This window comes from Neurospora tetrasperma (genome assembly GCF_000213175.1).
Source record: "Neurospora tetrasperma FGSC 2508 unplaced genomic scaffold NEUTE1scaffold_81, whole genome shotgun sequence".
NCBI classification, from domain to species: Eukaryota; Fungi; Ascomycota; class Sordariomycetes; order Sordariales; family Sordariaceae; genus Neurospora; species Neurospora tetrasperma.
Genome location: NW_009799179.1, coordinates 3,763,929 through 3,783,789, shown reverse-complemented (window position 1 = coordinate 3,783,789; position 19,861 = coordinate 3,763,929). Strand labels below are relative to the sequence as shown.

At 51.2% G+C, this 19,861-nt stretch overlaps 5 protein-coding genes across 5 annotated transcripts; 2 read left to right on the top strand and 3 right to left on the bottom strand.

The window, feature by feature from the left end:
- Positions 1–2,495: 2,495 nt before the first annotated feature.
- On the top strand, positions 2,496–5,698 carry NEUTE1DRAFT_71721 (uncharacterized protein; the record flags this gene model as incomplete). Its single annotated transcript, XM_009857629.1, has 3 exons — positions 2,496–2,962; positions 3,023–3,250; positions 3,314–5,698. 3 exons carry the CDS (start codon positions 2,948–2,950, stop codon positions 5,666–5,668), a joined length of 2,598 nt encoding a protein of 865 aa, XP_009855931.1.
- Positions 5,699–9,043: 3,345 nt separating this feature from the next.
- Positions 9,044–9,894, bottom strand: NEUTE1DRAFT_142190 (uncharacterized protein; the record flags this gene model as incomplete). Its single annotated transcript, XM_009857628.1, has 2 exons — positions 9,044–9,418; positions 9,859–9,894. 2 exons carry the CDS (start codon positions 9,892–9,894, stop codon positions 9,044–9,046), a joined length of 411 nt encoding a protein of 136 aa, XP_009855930.1.
- Positions 9,895–11,300: 1,406 nt separating this feature from the next.
- NEUTE1DRAFT_71719 (uncharacterized protein) lies at positions 11,301–13,057 on the top strand (the record flags this gene model as incomplete). Its single annotated transcript, XM_009857627.1, has 1 exon — positions 11,301–13,057. One exon carries the CDS (start codon positions 11,301–11,303, stop codon positions 12,984–12,986), a length of 1,686 nt encoding a protein of 561 aa, XP_009855929.1.
- A 412-nt stretch (positions 13,058–13,469) lies between these two features.
- NEUTE1DRAFT_118714 (uncharacterized protein) lies at positions 13,470–13,775 on the bottom strand (the record flags this gene model as incomplete). The annotated part of the gene is made up of 1 exon (XM_009857626.1): positions 13,470–13,775. A coding segment is annotated over one exon (297 nt), but the record flags the coding sequence as incomplete, so codon positions are not given.
- A 157-nt stretch (positions 13,776–13,932) lies between these two features.
- Positions 13,933–16,651, bottom strand: NEUTE1DRAFT_125801 (uncharacterized protein; the record flags this gene model as incomplete). Its single annotated transcript, XM_009857625.1, has 5 exons — positions 13,933–14,164; positions 14,354–15,848; positions 15,909–15,987; positions 16,312–16,336; positions 16,615–16,651. 5 exons carry the CDS (start codon positions 16,622–16,624, stop codon positions 14,052–14,054), a joined length of 1,722 nt encoding a protein of 573 aa, XP_009855927.1.
- Between the last annotated feature and the right edge of the window lie 3,210 nt (positions 16,652–19,861).

Here is a 19,861-nt window from a genome sequence, read left to right as displayed (position 1 = left end):
TCTGCTCTCTGCCCTGCGTGTCATTCTTCTTGTGTTGCTTCACCAAGCCATTGGGTGAGAGCGAGAAGCAATGAATGCAGGAACAGGCTAGAGCATGCCAGGCTATCGGGGCAAATTGTCCTGATAGGGACAAGCGCCGTCTGTGAGCTGATGTTTGCCCACGACGCGGTAAAAGGCAGGCGAACCGTTTCTGTGGAGTAGCTGAAGCGTTGTCCCCACAACTGCCCTGGTCCCGGTCGGCCCCCGGTTTGCTGAAGAGGATCTCTCACCCGGAATGGCAATGTCAGCGATGAGACGGTGTTCGACAGGGGGCCGGGCCGGGTAGCTGATGGCCAGAAAATCCTTGAAGCGTAGTGTAATGACCGAAGTCTGACACTGGAGAGTAGCCGGAGATGGAGATCCCCTCATCACCTCAGTCCGGGGGCCGGTCCGTCCCATGATGGCCAATCTGCATCTTTTCTTCTGTTGGTGAGCGAGATGGACACCGATAGATCAACGGCACGCACGGGTGGTCCGCTGCTTCAGGATTGCTGATCGTTGTGCCTAATAACCTACGTAACCGTCAAAGAGTGTCTAAGACGTGCCCAAGGTTATCTCGAAAGAGCAATTTCGCACAGGCTCGAATCGGAACGATGTCGCCAATCGATCCGCGAACGAACAGGAATGCGATGCGAGAGAGGAGAAAAAAGAAGAAAAAAAAGGAAAGAAAAAAGGAGTCAAATCGAAATGAAAACCAAAACTCCACCAAGTGTCAACGGGAGGGAGCACAGGACTGTTAATCGCGTCCTCTCAGCTTCCACTTCAACCCCACGGGTCTGATAAGCCCTATCAGAGTCGGCAATTCGAGAGGAGTACAGATGACGATAACTTGCCTTATGTGGAAGATAAGACATGTATTCTACACTACCTATGTAGTGTATCACCTTTGAAACTCTCGTCGTGTTCGGTAAACCCAAGTCCGTCCCGCCATCGTCAACATTTTGAAGACTTTTTGAATACGATTGGGCATTGAACGGAAAGCCATGAACTGATGAACCCGGCTCCGCTCGATTCGTAAACGTCAAGAAATCGCGGGGGCATTATCATCCCAAGCCACACTCGCAGCACAGCACTGAGCACACTGGTACAACTGCACATGCTGCAGGAACAACCATACAACACTTTCGCAGTAAGTGGCTGCAACTATCATCATGCACCTGTTGCCCGGAAGACTGGAAAGTTTTTCTGTTTTGGGCGGGACGGAACAGAATGGCAGTTGGAAATAAGGGCGACTCGGGGAGAAACGGGCACTGCAAGTCTGGTCGACTCCGCTTCTGGAGCTGTGGAGACCTTGAATTCAAGGTTATGAGTGGATGGCGGAGACAGGACGTTGAAGGTGGGCTGGTGGATCAGAGCAGATCGGCACGGCCCACTCGCGCCTAGGGTTAGGTCCAGGGTCCTGTGTCCAAAAGAACAAGTATCGATTCTGAGGACAAGAAAGACCAAAGCAATGGCGCAAAATGGCACATTGGGCGCTTAGCATTGACTATTCTAGGCATTTCTTAGCCTCAGCAGCCAATCAGCCACCAGAAGTGCCCTATTAATGTGCTTGCATGACAAAATTTTTGACCCAATCGCGTGTTAGACCGTCGCGGTTGCCCCGCTTTCCAGTCTTCCTCCTCTTCCACTTGTCACTTCCATGTCGTGACTCTGCAGTTAGGTTCCATTTCCATCCTTTCGCACAACTCGACCTTCCACTTGCTGTTCCGCCGTTTACACGGAAAAAACAACCAACCACGCAAGAAGCTGAACGAACCCCAGGCCAACCACCACGGCCGCCTCAATCTCCAGCACCTCATGGCACCCTTCTGGCGTGCTCCATGCTGGCTTGACACGCATCTCGCACCTATACCACCCAAGGCCCTGCTAATTTTATCCTCATAGCTCGTCCTGGCCAAAAGCCACTCTGCATCACTGGATACGCATCCGAATGCACACCATCGAGGCCACTTGCTAGGCCACCATGCCATGATGAAGGACACCCATCCATGCCATCGAGGACACCATCCGGGCTTGACATGCGCTACTGACGGTACCTAGACCCTTGAACCATGCCCTCAGGCTTATGGGCCGGGGGGGCCATACCTCTTCGTAGCGGCCCGGGAGACCATACCCTTCTCGCCGAGCAACGGCGAGAGTGTGACCGAGAGTCTTTTTCTTTCTTCCTCTCTACACTATCTATCTCTCCCGTCTCTCTCTCTTTCTGTGTGTGTGCTACGGCCTGGAAAAGATCCGAGTCCAGACGGTATATTTGCTGCACTGTGCTTGTCACCGGTGACTGCTGCCACTGTCACTGTCCTCAACATCAAATCCATCCATGAGCCGATCTGGTTCTGTTGCTGCAATTCATCCCATATCATATCACATCTCATCCCGTCTCGTTTTTCACCTATCCCAACAGGGGCACCCCTAGTTTACCTTTTACTCACACCCAGACATCGATTGGAGACCAGTGTCTTCTGGCCCGTGGCTTACATAGATAGGTACTATACCTGCACCGCACCGCTGAGGTTACCTCGTTACCCTCCTCCTTAGCTTGAAGCGCTTGCCGACATCGCGGGTTGACCATCGATTCGCCCTACATAACTCTCTGTCGCTGTCCGTCGACGTCTCACAGTCGACCTTCCTCCTGGTTCGGCTTCTTTCACTGTGACCACGCGGGTTATACCACAAGTCACATGTTCAATCCATCATAAATCTACCCGGTTCAGCGCATCCTCCAGCGCAGCGTAGCGATATTGAGGATACAAAGATCGGCACTGCCGGCAGCCGCCAAAGAAAAAAAGAAAGAAAAAAACAAAAACCAAAAAGAAAAAAGAAGAACCAACAAATAGTGGCTGCAAGCCGCCATTGATATATACCCCTCGCCTGTGTCACCCTGAGACCCATAGGGGATATCTCAACCACCATGACTGCCAACATGGTAAGCAATATCAACATGTCCTTGGGATCAGCGACGCAGAGTGCTCACCATATACTACAGGATAACCTACACTATGTGCGGGAACATGACCGCCACGATGAAATGCGCCAAAAGACCGGCTCTCGGGTTGAGAGCTTCTTCTCCATCAACAATGTCAAGGACAGGCCAAACTCAGTATACACCGAATTCATGGAGTCAGACTGGGAGATGGAGGAGGACGATATCTACAGCGATATGGAGGATCTGGCTCATGATGACGAGATCTCACCTCGCAACAGTATCGGTTCAGTAAGTCACTTGCACCTATTGCAAGTCCGTGATATGGACCGCTAACAAAGACCAAAGTCGAAGTCGGGCGGTCAACCAAGCTTCACAACAATGTCTTCCTACGATGAGGTCCAAACACCAAGATCGGTGCGCCAAAGAGGAGGGTTCCCGTTTCCGTTTGAGGAGATGAAGCAAGTGGAAGGTCCTAGGGGACCTCATCTTTTTCGCAGCTCCATATCCCTGCATTCCGTCGAATATCAAAACGCCCTATCCCTATCGCCGATTACGGAACGGAAGGCCCAAGAACATGACCATTTTCTGCAACATACCGTTCATCTTACGACCCTTCCAACTAGGAGCAAGCGCGACTCCGGGCCCTTCCGATTCACCGATGTCGAACTCGACCCACGAACCCTTCCAGAATGGACTCCTGAAATGGTTGCCCAATGGATGTTCAACGCCGGTGTGGAGCTTAATACCTGTGAGAGATTTGTGGAGAACGATATCACAGGGTCCATCTTAATCACCCTAAAGTTTGAGGATCTGAAAGAGCTTGGAATCACCTCGTTTGGGATGCGAACAAGGGTCTGGCATGAAATCCACTCCATGAGGAACATCCAGAAGCCGGACCCTCAGCCCGAAACTCCGATTGAGGATGAGCCTGACCGCAAGGTTGAGAGAGAGCTGCGGAGAAACGAAAGCGTGAATAAGCCCAAGAGGAAGGCGAGCAAAGTGAGGCCAAAGATCAATGATGTGATTTCTCCTCTCGAGTCAGTCTCCATTGTAGGCATTGAGCAGCTCATGCCCAAGCCTCACAGCTGCTCCAAGGGTGAGAACTGCGCCAAGTGGAAGCGGAACCAAAAGATGATTGAGGCGTTCAAGAAGGACCACCCATTTGTCAACATTGACGAAGGCGGTATCATTATGGTTGCGGGAAATCCCGGGAACCCGCAGACGGCTGAGGCTATCGACCCCTTTCGTCCTGTCTCGGACGCCATCCCGTCGGTTGTGGCATCCTCAGACGTTATGGGACCTGGAGATCAACCAACTCTACAGTATCTCCAGGAAGCCACTCTGCGAAATGTCATGTCGCGGGATCCCCAAGACAACGTTCGCCAATTTCTTGACTTCCAGAACCACCATGCGGTCGGCTCGAGCGAGGTTCCCCCAACACCGCCGTTCGAGCTATATCCCCAGCAGCAAGCTCAAGGTCCTCATGCGAGATTACGTGCTCTTCCTAAGCTGGCCATCCCTAACGAAGGGGGCGCTGTTGCTGGACCTGTCTCTGCTCGTGTAACCTCTGCTCGTCGTCAGTCGCAGGTAATCCCTTCGTTTCGTGAGATGAGCGATCAATCTGCTTCTTCTGAAGAAGCGACTCCGGTTGGCGTATGCCGCTTCGGTACACCCTTTTCTGAGATGGATGTTCCGGTCACCATGACCTCCATCCCCATCATCTCTCGAGATGTTTCCCAGTCGGTTCCGCCTGATATGAATTACCGCCACAATCCTGCCCCTCCTACGCGATCTATGTCTCGAGCCACTATCCGTCGGCCCTCCTTCCCTGTCATGCCTGCGCTGGATGAGAACTCCATCGTCACACCCCTCACTGCCGTGCAACCGCAGAACAAGTCTTTCTCTCGGAGAGCCACCATCCAGACCCAGCGCCCTCTGCAGCCCCCTCCCCGTGTGCAATACCCATGGAGCCAGACCAACCGTACCACCTTTGAGCGCGCCATCGCTCCCATGCCTGGCTCTTCGGCAGTCATTGCCCCAAGCAAGAGTGCTGGCACCAGCCCTACCGAAAGCCATGGAGTCAGCAACAACCCCAGCAGCGGAAGCCGTCTTTCTCCCACCACCACCCAGCCCACGGAAGACATGACAAATGGCGAAGCAGTTTCCTACCAAGGCCTCATGAAGAAGCGCAAAACTAAGATGCTCCGCCACGAGTGGCACGAGCACTACTTCAAGCTCCGTGGCACCCGCCTGACCATGCACAAGGACGCGGCCACGGCCAACAACAAGACGCTCGAGTACATTGACATTGATGACTACGCCATTGCTTGCAGCAGCAACGCCAACACCTCCAAGCTCAACGCCGCCTTCAAGGCCATGCACATCCGCCGCGGCTCCGGCGACGCCCAATCCAAGGAGGACATTGCTGCCTTCAGCTTCCAGTTGATTCCCCAGGACGGTAAGGCTGCCGTCAAAGGGCAGTTGCGCAAGCGGGAGAACAGCGTCCCTGGCCCATCGTCGTCGTCCGCCGCATCGGCTAGCGGGGGCGCTATCCACGGCGCCGTTAACGGCACCGGAAAGATGCACCACTTTGCTGTTAAAAGCAGAGACGAGCGCATTGACTGGATGAGGGAGTTGATGCTGGCCAAGGCGCTCAAGCAGAAGGGCGAGGGCGCCGAGGTTGTTGTCAATGGCAGCATGATTTGAATGCTTTCTTTCTTTCTTTTTCTCTGTTCTCAATGTTATACCCTCTTTTCGTTTTCCTAGGGTGTTTACATCCTGATTTTGGTTTCTAAAAAGCTCCCACCGCAAATCCTCTCGAGGTTCTCTTATTCTACGGATGCCTTGGAAAGAGATGATTGAGATACCTTGGGATACCACTTTATGCCGTTGAATGATTTTTTTATTCCTTTTTTTTTTTTTTTTGGTTTGTTTCTTCGGTTGCATGTCTTCTCTTGAGCAACATTCAACGGCGTTTTATATCCTTTGCGTGTGTTTGTTGTGTTCTCTTGTCTGGAAAGAAGGAACGGGAAAGCGAAGTCTAAAAAGTGGTGAGCATGGTAGATAAAGGTTAGGTTGTGTACTGTCAGTTTGTGATATCAACACGTAGTACCTGATCCGGTGTGTGATTTCAGGAATTGGGGAACGTTGGTTTTACTTTTTACGATTTTACGACGAGTTATGACCCTTCGATACCTCTTGTTTTCTTCTTGTCAAACGTTCACGTTGTCTTTCTTTTCAAGCTATTAGATATGACGCCGTTTTTGGGTAGTGCACGATTCTGACCATCTGGCGACATTTGGTGTGCATTTCCCTCCACGGCATAACAGAAAACCTACATGAAACTACATAGGGAGGGAATCAAGCAGAGACTGGGAAAAGGTGGAGGGAGGAAGAGTTCACCATGGCATGCTGGATCTGGATACAGAAGCATGGCTCTCGGAGAAGCAGATCTAGATTGGAAACTAGCTAGCTGGCTATTAGGTCAATTATGCACACCCCTAATGAGGCAAAATCGAAGAAAAGTTAAATCACAATCACCTTACTTACCTTGCTTACCTTCTCAGACCGCCGTGATCATACGTCTTGATGTTAGTCACATCTGTCTAGGCCTCCAGATCTTCCTTCGTTTTCGAGATAAATGATGCCACTGTTGAGACCCGACAACGCCCGATCAACCACGCTAGGTGAGCCCGAAGAGAACGATAATCTTTCAGTGAGGCAAAAGCAACCTATTATAGCGACCTTCTTTTGCCGTCTCAAGGTCCATCAAAGCTCGCCGTCGGGGAGTTCGCCCGAAAGTGACCTTCTTGCTATACACATTAGCCACCATATTCACCAACCACCTTCAATTCTCGGTGAAGGATCAGCAGATTGCAACTCCCGTTTTACTGTTTCATTAATGTAGACCCCCATCAGGTCTTGAAGAGCCGAGCCCAGACACATCACATGAACAAAAGTGGCTGTGTGTATGTTAATGTGATCTATTAGCGTAGTGCAAGTGATATTTAAACTTGGGCATCTACAACAGGGTGTGTGGGTGCGTAGCAACGAAGCGAGACAAGCAGGCAGTGAGAAAACGTTACTTTAGCCGCCCGAAGCACGCTTCGCGCGTGTAGCAAAAAGACGGGGATTTCCTTGGTATGGATACAGGAGGTGCCCAGGTAAGCAGAAAAGGAAACTCGGCGCTTAGGGGCAGGTGGGACTGCGAGAGGTGTGAGTGGATGTGATGAACGAATGCCAAGAGAGTGTTCGGGTACAGGAGCAGGAGCAGGAGCACTCGGCTTTTGCCTTCCTTCCTTACACCTTACCGTAGGTCCTTCTACCTTTCACTTGATAGGTCGATGAGGGAACGAACTGAATGGACTCGGAACTACCTACCTACCTAGGAACACAAAGATGGAAGGGACGGACTTGGACGCTCTTGCATTTCTCTCCTTCTATTGCCTTACCTTCAAACCCACCCATTCCTTCCACTTTGGGATTCAGTTCGCAGAAGGACAGAAGGATGGTATTAGTACATTAAATCGCCACCATAGTCATGAAATGCTGTCCTGAACACCCAGACACACAGTGAATATAGTGACCACAACCTGCTCAGGGGAAAGAGGCAGCCGGGCCTCAACAACGGGCCGTCCACTCATCCGGGTGGCAATAATACCGTGACGGTCTGGTGGTCAGTTCGACCATCGGCCAAGTCTCCGAAGGAGCGGCGAGATCCGCGAGAAACAGTACAATGTGATAGCTGTCGGTGAGGCAAAAGGATGCATGAATAAAACTGAGGTGAGAACCATCACTTTGGATAGATGAAGTCATTCCAGGCCTCTTGCTGGGCCTCGTTTGGGCCTTAATCACGACCTGTCCACGAACGGTCTCTTCAAGCACAACACAAGAGTCCGATTAGTTGGTCTGCTCAACCTTGTCGTCTCCTTTCTTCCCTTTCTTCACGCTTCTCTATGTGATAGACGTTAATCACGATCAAAATACAACCGCTTAAAGCAAGCTATCGAAAATTGAGGGTGCTAAATAGCGGGAATATCTATCAGCAAGTACATATCTGTGAGCCTACCCTTCACCGTTCTCATGATATTGTTCTTTTTAACAACTTCTATAGCCGAGCAACACGAGGACTTTGAGACCAGTCGGGACTGATAGATAGGTAACTTTGAATTGCTCTATCAATCCGCAACATGGCGGCTTGTTGACTATACCCAACCATCTTGAAGCATCTTCTCATGAATCCCACATTCTGATATTTACCTCGAGTAGAAATTACAGATGATGATATGAGAGACCAGGATTTACAATAGAACCCAACTCATCCCATTCTATAATTTGAATCATCGCACTGTTCAAAGCAAAACCGTCGCGGGTCCCACGCACATCTTTCCGCTGTGTGTCTCCCTCGTAGCAGCGTCAAAGATCTTCCTTCAGCTTGACCTTGGGACTTTCCTCCGGGTTGCCCTACCCCTCTGCAAGGTCCGAAGCGCGTGCCCCAGCGTTTACCATCTCGGTTCTGCTTCAGATGTTTCGGACAGTATTCGTGTCAGCTAATGTCCAGATATTGCTGATCCTTGAGAAAATAAAATATCAAAAATTTAAGAATTGGAAAAGAGAAATGTTGAACAGAATATGTGGCAAGATAGAGCTCACTGCGGGTCAATAGAGAAGGGGATCAATCAGGGCTCCTCGTCATGCAGTCTGTTGGTCAAGTAAGACTGGGTGGCTTTCGCTACACCACGCCTACTTACGCTGCGTTGGGGACGACGGTAGATTGAGCGATCTGTACTGGGACCAGCTAGCAACCAAACAAACCACGATCACAACCCCTTCCACTTGTTTCCGAATCCTTTATTTACTCTACGCAGATTCTTCTCACCGTGGAATATCACTCCCACCTCTGGGTCCAAACATATCTACAAGCTATAAGAGGCTGGAAGAACTCACATCGTCCAAACGCCCCCCTTCCCCTTGCACTTTCAATCGTAACCCAAACCACCTCCTCTTCATCCTCGCCCTTTCCTTTCTCCTTCTTCTGGGCAGCAGTCCTCTCCAAAACAGAGGCAAAAACCAACCCGTTCATCAGCTCCACAAACCCAAACATATTCGTCTTCTGTTATTATCATCCACCTGGGCCTCCCTAACCTTCGGCCACACATATCCCGTCGAAGCGTTAGCAATAACCACGTCAATGGTGTCGATACCATGCTTCTCCTCGAGCTCCTGCACAGCAGCGGCTAGGTCGGCGCGCACGTTCGGTCCGATCTTGACGATGGGCAGGCGTAAAATGAAAGAGATCGAGAGGTGGGGTAGGGAGGGTTGCGGACGGCGGCTATGACGGTTATTGCTGAGACGCTGGAGGTAGGAGGAGAGTAGTAGGAGGCGGCAGCAGAGACGGCGGTTGAAGCCGGTGATGAAGATGGTTATTACGGAGGGAGTGGTGGTGCCTTTTTTGGACTATCAGATGGGTCAAAACCGTTGATGAGTGACGGCGAGATTCAAGTGTCCGGGTTGTTTGACATCTCGTTTTACGTTTATGATTTTGGCGATTGTGTGCTTTGATACCTCGCCATTTTGATTATGGTCTTTCGCAAGAAGTATGTTATCATGACTTGAAGGAAGGAGGCGGTGATGTCATGATCAATGTGCAGAATCAGGTGGAGGTATTGCTAACAACGTCAATGGGCGGAGGGATGATTGATCTTCGGGCGTTTTGGCAGTGATAATTCGGTTTTCTGGAGGTTCCGGAGATTTGGAATATCGAAACAAGTTGGTAACGTGCATATCGTCGAGCGGCTACCGTGAACAAGTCTCGCGACTTCTGAAGATAGTCGAATGGGTAATGTTTTACGATAACATGCCTCAACCCATGGCATCACACAGAGAACGTGACGTACTCGAAGATCCGCCCCATCAATATCGATGTGTGACATTGTGTACGCGCTGTGTAGCCGTCAAACAGTACTATAGCTCCGAACTGTGTCGGATGGTCAAATGCTCCGGGTCATGTCGAGTCTGCACGATACAAGTAGAATCGGAAGAAGGTTAGTGTCCCCGGACCCGTATATGCACCGAGCCAGGTTCCGTGTGGCCCGTGCAAAGCAGCTGTTTCCGCTCCGTCATTCAGGTCGGCAGCCGGCGCTTGGCGAGCGGGCGCTAAGCCTTTTACGCTACACTATTTCTAGTGACGCTCAGTGGAGATCAAGTGACCCCTGAAGGAACCTAACAGTGGATCCCTGCTAGCGTAGCATTGTAGGCGCGGACGGGAAGGATTGTGGACCAACCAAGCTGCATCTTGTCATCTTGACTTTGACAACTCCAAACAACCTAAGCCATCTGCCACTCATTCGCCCACTCATCATTCATCGCCAGGTCGTCGGCGCTTCACGTCAACCAAGCACTTGCTCAAAAGCGAAGCGCTTTGAGACCTTTTTTCACTGCCTTGATCCACACCTTGTCTAGCATCTGGGCTGGGCTTGAGGATCGGAGAGGCCTTGACGATGCCCGGTCACACTCACCCAATCTCAAAATACACCCTGCATCCGCTGACTACACCAGACTGACGAGACTGACTGACCACCATGGCCCCATCGCCGCCCCGTCGTCGCTCCATCGCTCGATCCCCGCATCCATGAATGGCATACCCATCCCGGGGTTACAGATAGCAAGGGCCACATACATATGCCAATCTGCGTGGTACTGTAGACGGGAAGCCTATCGAGGTTCCAGGGCTCACCCATTCGCGCCTGTGGTTCCTTGATGGAATAGCGCCAGGGGCCAATCCAACTTGGGTGAGAAGCGGTTGGAGGAGAGCGTTGCGCTGGTCTCCTCCATTGGGCCAAATGATGCGTTTCCGCTGCTTTCTGCAAGAATTTTTCTTTGTAGTAATCAGACGCATGCTTGCCTGTCCATGTGTCAGTCATCTAGACTATCCAGACACAAGCGGCTTGTGAGCCAGAGGGCCGGCACCCCCGGTTGTCGATATACCCATGATACCTTAACCAAGCCGTTCCTGACTTCCTCTCCCATTTGCCTCAATCTTCTCTTTCCTGATTTTTTGTCCCTTTCGTCGTTTGACTGGTCAACGTCGTTGTCATTTTCTTTGTTTGTCGTGATTCTGGGGTTACGGCTTCTCATCTGCCTCTCAAACGCATTGTCACATCATATCCCAAGTCTTCTGATTCTTCTTTACCTTTGTTTTTCTTTCTCCACGTTGCCGGCCACAAGTGAGACTTCCTACCCAATTTTCGAGCCGTCTCGACTGTAACCGACATAATAGCCGACATCTCCTTCACCCAGTCCACTACTCAGCACGGCCCTGCTCGAGTAGGTATTCACAATGCCGGGGCCGCGGCGACTACTACAACAAGCGAGCTCACTACTACTGGTCGTCGTCGCCTTGAGCGCGACAACAGTCTCAGCCGTACCAGCTAGCCAGCTGTTCCAACGACAGTCAACATCAACATGTGCGGCCGAGGGCTTCTCAAAGTGCCCACAGGCCGGCTTGCCCGATAACTTTTGCTGTCCGACCGACTCGACATGCATTCCTTTGGCCGCAAACACCGCGGCTCTTTGCTGCCCAAATGGACAAGACTGCTCGATGATACAACCGATTTCCTGCGACACTAGCAAGCAGAATCCACTGAAGAACTCTCAAGCAGGCCTCAAGACAAATGTTTTTGATGTGCCTTTGAAGCGGTGTGGTGATAGATGCTGTCCATGGGGTTACTCTTGCAATACCGAAGGTTATTGTCAAAAGGATGCGGATCAGTCAAAGACGCCCCAAGAGATGAATGACAAGCCATCACCAAGCGTAACGACAACAGCAACCCAAGTGCCAATTAGCAGTTCTCAATCCTCCCAGACAACATCCAAATCAATATTCTCTGTGACTGAGCTTCCTGCAGGAACCGACAAGCCAACAGCAACCAATAAGCCGACAGCAACCGACAAGCCTACAGAAACCGGCAAGCCTGCAGCAAGTGGTAACCAGTCAGCAGGGAGTGCAAAGCCGGTGGAAAGCGGAAAGCCCGACCAACAAGATGATGATGATGACGATGATGATGAGGACGGAGGAAGTCCCAATCTCCTCATCGCTGGCGTGGTTGCAGGTGTTGTGGTCTTCATCATCGGTGGCCTGATTACCCTCTACCTCTGCATCCTGAACCGCAGAAACAAAGAATCCGGAGCTGGAGCCAGTCAACACGGCCATGGCGAGAAACCCCGCCTGAACCGATCCACGTCCTCCTTCGGCAACATCATCAGCAACCCCATCGTTGCCGAGGACACCATCCGAACCGACTTCAACCGCTCAGTCTCCGCCCAATCGCACCGCGGCCCTGACTCCGACTTTGCAGCAGTATCAGGCAACGTCAACCCCTTCGATACTCCCCCTCGCGGGTCTCCAAACCACCACAGCCGCAACAACAGCCGGGCCAAAACCCCGTCCGAGGGACAGGACAGCAGCATAGCCTATGGTGGTTACGGACGTAACGTCAGTGGAAACGTTCCCGGCCCATCAGCCTACACCGGCACCAGCATCAGCAGCCGCAACAACTCCCCTCCACCAGCAGCAGGCGGTCGACCCGGCTACAGAACACCACCCATTACCCCCTGGGGCGCAACGAGCGGACAAGAAAGCCCCCGCGAACCTAGCGGAATCAGCATCAACGTGTTCGCTGACCCACGAACATTAACTCCCGAGCGGCTTGCCAAGAGCAATTCCAATGCCAACGCCAACGCCAACAACAGCAACACGTACTCCAAATTCATTAACAACAACACCAATTACACCTATCTTATTAACACCAATACTTACAACACCGATGATTACGACCCCTTCAATCCCGATAACCACCAGGGGCAATCAACCAGACCAGTGACAACCTTCACGGCAATGATGGAGGAGGCCGACTTGGGCGCCGTGGCGAGGGGCGCTAAGTACGTGCCACCTACGCCCAAGACTCCAGCTGGATTGCTAGGACCATCGGTACCGGGGGCGGGTAACATGCCAAATAGGTTCTAGAAGATTTTGCTCGTGAGCGAGCTTGCCTATCCCATGTGTGTGTGTGTGTGTGTGTGTGTGTGTGTGTGTGTGTGTGTTTGTGTGCCTTGCTGGTTTCCTTGCGCGAGTTTGGGGGTCGTCGGTGTCGATGTCGGTGACGGGAGAATATTGGCTGAAAGAGCAATGCAGATGATTGGAAACGAGAGATCTGTTTGGGAACCACGAGGGCATACACATTTCTGTCTATTTTCTTTTTTTCTTTTCACGTTCCTTGTCTGTCTGATTTTGTTCCATCATGTCGAGAGCGAGGCGGTGGGCTGGATCCAACGATTCTTTTTTCGACACGACATCATACTCATCTACATTTCTTTTTGCCCCAATTGTCTTCTTTCCTTGTTCCCTTCGCGAGAACAAAAAAAGGCGTTTTGCGTTGCATTGTGTTGCATTTTTCTTTTTTCCTTTTTTTCCCCTTCCTTTTTCGCATTTTTCGCATTTTTGAAAAGACGGGGAGAAGGGAGGCTTGGATGCGTTGCAGTTTACATAGGGGGAAAGGAATCAGGAGGTGGTGGTGGCAGAGGATGGGATAAAGGATACCATTTTCACACTGGTCTGTGACAAGAGATTTAATTCCCAGGACAAGGACGGAATGATTTTGGACAGAAGGATGACGGAAGGATTGACCGTTATTATCCGAGAGGAAAGGGAGATGGCAAAGTATGAGGGGTGGTGGAGGAGGAGGAGGAGGAGGAGGCTGCAAATTCCAGTATCCCAGCGTCATTGATACCCCGGTAGAATGCATCATCCATTTCTGTATCCAATTAATTCTTTCACGTATCTGATTTACCCCCCGAGCACCTCGATAAGGCTTGGCAATTTCATAACTTTGAGTTATTTCGTATTGAATCTCTCAAATTTGTGCATTGTCATATCTTCAACGTGCACCTCCTTAGATTGTCTTACGAGGTCCTCTTAGAAACTTCCCAGTTCGTATCCTCATTCGAGGCAAGTCTATACACAAAGTGCCCCAAAATGACTAGAACGCCGATACCAAAACCGTACAAATGCTCTCCTCTATGCCCGTCACCTTTATGTGAATCTGCCAAAACATGCGAAAAGGGGTATCATGTCCATATCGCCTACACCATACTCCCCCCTTCCACTCTTTCCAAGAACTGGAAGCGGATGCGAAAAACTGCCGCCTGCTCATTTGTTTCTTAAAGTGCTCTGAAGAGCCGTTGTTGCTACCTGTCCACCATGTGCGTAAAAAATCCCAGCTATCCTTCGGCTGTACCTAGAAGCCTGGGAATACTTTGCGTCGTAATCTCTCCCCTGTGTAGCAAAGATGGTCAATCCGGAGCTCTCAGGGCAACAAAGAACGATCAACTTACAGGCTGGTGCTTGTGACTCCCCGTCGTCGATATCAGATCCGCCAGCCAGTTCCCGCATCCGCTTCCTCCCGAGCACAGGAGGAATACCCCTCTGCGCATTACCATTATTGTTGTTTCCAACTTGTTTTTGTTGCTTTCCGCCCGCGCGTTGAATAGAGCCCTGTCTGATTGACATTCGGGATGGAGTCGTGGCAATTGTTGCTGCATCCGCAGCTTTGGGGTCATCTCCTCCTCCCCCCAGTAAGCTCCTAAGACTCTTGCCCCCCCGGATTGGCTTTCCTTGATCAACCATTTCGTATTCCGAACAAGAATCTTCGACTGTTATCCGGTCTCGTAGTCGTCGCACCGCCCGTTCTCGCCGCACCATCGCATTGGTAATTTTGGGACAGTACCCGCTGGGCAGCATGCAGGCTTTGCAAATCGGACATAGCGAGCTGTTTTCGCTGAGAAACTCGTCGATACACTGCGTGTGGAAGATATGCCCGCAGGGAATCTCGCGGATAACCGTGACTCGGTTCTGGTACGGTTCCAAGCAGATAGCGCATGCTGGCTGATAGTCGGTCGCAACGGTGCTGGGGGCTTTCTCTGACATAGCCACGGTTAGCCCAGAAACGGACTGCGCGGTGGCTGCTTCCGACTGAGTGCGACTGCCTCCCCTGGGCCTATCGGGACGCAAAGATCTCGGCGATGTTGGCACACTGATGCTGTCCGGCTCGTAATGGTAAGTAAACAGAGGAAACGTGTCGATGACCTCCATAGGTACCCTCAATCGCTTGATACCCATTCGTTCTAGGTTGACCTCGCCGGAAATGACACGTCTGCGCAGGGATGAGCGACGTTTGGCTTGGATGAAATGCATCAAGAGTGAAATCCCGATAATAGCGCCCAGGAGAACACCGATGATGATCAGGATGTAGACCCATATTCCAGGTAGAGCGGTGTCGGTTGAAACCGACAACTCGGTCCATACTCGGACAAAATCGCCCGGGCTAGGATTATACACTTGGGCGATTCTATCACCAAAGGGTATTTCCGACACGTTACCCGAGTACAAGCTCAACTGGTTCATAACTCGTTGACCAGCGGCACCTGACATGGCATAGATGGGATACCCAGCTTGGGATCTCCATTTTCCACCGTCTCCAATATCCCATTCATCTGAACTACCCTTGGGAGGTTTTTCGGTCGAGTTGTCGGGTTTGTAGAAGATGAGACCTCGGACCGGGTCTTGACGAGCTGAGATCAAGAAGTGTCGAGCACACTGGGCATTAATCCAAGGCACAAGGGCGATAAGGTTGATATTAGCGGGCGGAAGCTGAGCACGACGAGGAGCGCTTTCTGGTATGTATGCGGTCAAGTTATCCACACAAGGATATTTCTCGGAAAGGTCGGGGACGTATAGTAGACCCTGGATGACGCCATTCTGGGTTGCTGCATACTTGGAGGCCAGGACCGTTATATTCTCGGCGATGCGGGTCGAAACTGTGAGTGTGTGCTATTGACAGCGTGTCAACGAAAAGTCTCGCACGACAGCAGGGCAAACTACCAGACATACTGTTAAAGCCGTCACATTTCTGATGACGGTGTTGGAAATAGTTGTGCCACCGCGCCAGGCTGGATTGCTAAGTAACAGGCTGCACCAAGTTGAGGCAGGTCAGCAAGGACAGTTCCGACGCTGTGGCATCTAGCACAGGGGAGCTCGCGATATCGGGACTAAAGCTGGTGCCATAGCGATCCATCGCGTCCGAAGCCATATGGCTTTGGCTTAGGATGCAGATGAAGTCTTGGCGATCGAACTTGGCGACAGAGAAAACGAGGCAGAGTTGGAACTTGGCTGGGCTTAGGAAGGGGAAGCTCCAGTGCAGGGTCCACTTGGAGTGGGTTAGGAAGGAGCTGAAGGAAAGGCGGACGAGATGGGGGAGTTGGATAAACCACAAGTAGGGAGGACGACGACGTACACGACATTCCGAATCTCATCGACAGCTGCAGCAACAATCGTGTCAGTAGATGGCCCTCAATAATTGTGTTGGTATGACGAGGTCAAAGATGTGTCCTCGTGGCGGCGACAGACAGTGCTCGTTTCCTGAGGCTTGGCGAGGCTTGGCTAGCCAAGAGGTGATGGCCTCAGGAGCATCGACCGGACGCCAAGCACTAGGAAAGCGGAAGCGGAGGGGGGGGATGGGTGCTTTTCGGGGTGCTTTTCGGAGGGGCTTCGAATTATAGGGGGGGGGGGGAAGAGAGGGAGCGACGGGACCACCCACACATAGACATTGTTGGGCATTTCGAAGGGTTTACAGCGGCCCTTCGGCTCCGGGTCTTATGGCATCCGCAAAACAGCCGTCTTTTTGCGAAAGAAAGCCGTAGGGGAAAATGGGCTGTGGGTGCTGCTGCCCTGCCGCTACTGCTGGAGGTTGAAAGAGAGAGGGTTTGGTCGATGGCGAAAAGAAAGGACGGACAGCCGGGCGAAAGATTGGAAGTCGTTAGGGGAGAACTGGGATGTTTCAGGGTTTGGTCGGTATGAAGTTAGGGGGAAAGATTGGCGACAATGGAAGTTGGCGTGCTCGAGGTTGCTTGCGAAGTCAAGTGGAGGCTCGCTTTTCGCTGCCGTGGCTGCCAATTCCCAATCAACTCGACGAACTTTCGAAGGACGGGTGCTGCGCGCCCTCTGCCTGGTTGCACTGTCTGCTGCTGTTGCAAGGAAAGAGTGACGGGGAGATGGGAAAAGAGCCAAGATCTGGCCGACCGTGAAGCCAAGGAAACGGGAACGGCGAGTGCAGATGTTGCAGTGCAGATTGCAGCAAAAGGCACGTTCGGCGGGAACGCAGACCACAAAGACCGACCGAACCGACGGGACAAGACAAGGCGGACGGGATGGAGAAGCCAGGCGATGCGATGGGGATGCCGGAGCGCAGCCGCTCGCCGCTCGCCGGGGGGATGCCAGTGATTTTTCAGGTGTCGACTGCAGTTTCACTCCCAAGTTGACGTCTTTTGTCATCCACCCGACCACAGTCTAGCGTGGTTTTAGTATTACCAAGTACATGCCTGGCCGTTCCTGTCCGTGCGTTCTCACCCACCCACTCCCAACGCAAACGTCTTTTCCGACGTCCCATCGTCCATCATATTTCCATTCGGCTGCACAATGCCCCGCTGCGTCCTGCTTCGCTGCTTTCCTCACCTTTCTTTTTCTTTTCGCAGACCGATCTGAAGCGAGCAGAACTCCTTGCGATGCGTTGTGCGTCCCGCCTTTTTCCCAGAGGCGAAAGCTGTATCGCCAGCAAGATCGCCTGCTGTTCAGCCGAAGAAAGGGGGTCAAGGCATGGTGAAGTGTCTGTCCCAATTTGGAGACAGGACTGCTACGGAACCGTGAAGACACTTCAACTATGAGCGATGGCAAAAGAAAGAATAAATGAAAAAGAAAAGCCGGCGACAGCTCCCGCGGACCGTCTCAGCAAGACAAAAGCGAGGTGCATTCTGGGATCATGGGAGTGCCGTCGCTCGCACCTTCCCTTCGCTTCCCTTGCCCCTTCGATGCTGTTTCCGACGTCCTTCCATTTCAAGACAAGGTAGGTACGATTTGTTTTTTGTGCTAATCGGCATCAACAATAAAAGAGGGCTTCCTTGCTTCACCTTGCCCACTCAGCCCCGTGAGGCTTCGGATCGCACGCTTATTCCGTTCGCATACACCACCCCATCCGAAAGACGGGGACGGGGCACAATAGGGTGTTGATCTCGACGTGATGACTGGATGGCTGGAGATAAAAGGAAATAGGTGTGAGTATGGTATGTTCACGGATTCATCATCCTGACGTCTGAGTTTTGTCACAGATGACTTCTCAACTCGCTTTTCTCGAAAGCCTGTTGTTTTGTAGACTCCAATATTTTAGCAAAGCGAACCAGCGATCGACATGCTCTACTGCGTAGTTCAAGCGCTCGGTATCAAACCGAACCAAACATCGAACCATGACTAAGCCAAGTATGTACACCTCTGCATGGATATACAAGGGCAGCGTGGTACACACAGCCAAGGCGCTACTGACACTACAGAAAACTTCGGCTTTAAGAAGTCCAAAATTGCCATTTCTCGTAGAGACTGCCACCTTGCGCGTGGAAGTTTTGCCACTCCCAGAGATCGTCCAATTGACGAGGTGCCCTTTTATATCGACGCAGAGGTGTAGTGTACAGGCAGGTTTCCGACGACTCAAGAACCAAGTTTCATCTCCAATACATCAAACTAGCAATCCCTCAAAAGCAAAACTCGATATTCTTAGTAGAAGCATCGACCTCACTTCTTAGCTTAACCTTTGGCTCCACTATGAAATCTAACTGGATACCCGACTCGGAGTCTCTCAGAATGCGCTCAACGCTCCTTATTCTTGACTGTGTCAAAGACCATTCCAGACTTTCAGCTGGTGATCTTCACTTACCTACAGTATACTAATCAAGTCATCAACCCCTTTTCTTGGACTACCTATTACAAATGCTACGCGTTGAAAGCTTCCATTATTAAAGAACTGCTTTAGTCCCATGCCGAATTCCGTCGTCCGATGGTTTGGGTAATCTGCTCGCAGTCGCCCATGGTAATGTCGATCTTGGTCCTCAAACAATCGAACCGGAACTGCCTAACACAACTGTTAGTAATATAGCACACCTGGTTGGTAATATACTATGTAGTACATACGAACCCACATCATTTGTGATTCGGCATTTACAAGATCACCGGATGATCACCCGTCTCAGTCCCTTCGTTTTGTTGGTCTATTTTTTTTGGTTAGTTTTTTTTATTCATTCTACGCGACTTTTTCTTTTCCCCTTAGTACGCCTAGCCGGCATCACCAAGACGATAGTCCGAATGATTGACAAGCAAGCAGCTGCGTCCCGTCTACCATGCTCCATTGGGAGAAAGTTTCATGTTTCACAAGAAACAGCAGCTGTGAAGTGAACGTACACCCGTCCCAATCACCTGAGTACCTAGTGTATGACAAAGATATCGCAATGGTCAAGAGACACGTATACTTTCTTTTTCTCTCTCCTCCCGCCTTCCCCCATATTAATCTATAAGTGACAAGTGCTCAACGGGCATACCGTTTCTATACTACATATATATATCCATCCATATACTCATATATACCGAACTTAATCCACCTCTCACCTAAACCGGGCTCTCCTCTTGGCCATGGGGCTTGTCAAGGGGAGATACAAATCAGTCACGGTTACACCAAGCTTAACCTACCTATACACTATGCCGTGAACAAATAAGCATCTTCACAGGTTGCTGCCGAGCGTTGCCCAGGAGCTTGCGCTACTCAAGCCATCTGCGTGTGCCAGGATAACCATGGCATCTTCCCGTCGGTATCTGACTGGATTTTGGTGTCACTGGATTCATTTGATACAGACATCCGGGTTTGACAAGATGAGTTTGACATTTGAACAAATGTTGTCAAGTTTGACACATGTAGGTAGGTAGACACAGCCGAGAAGAGTGTTAAACTCAATCAACTGAAAGTGAAG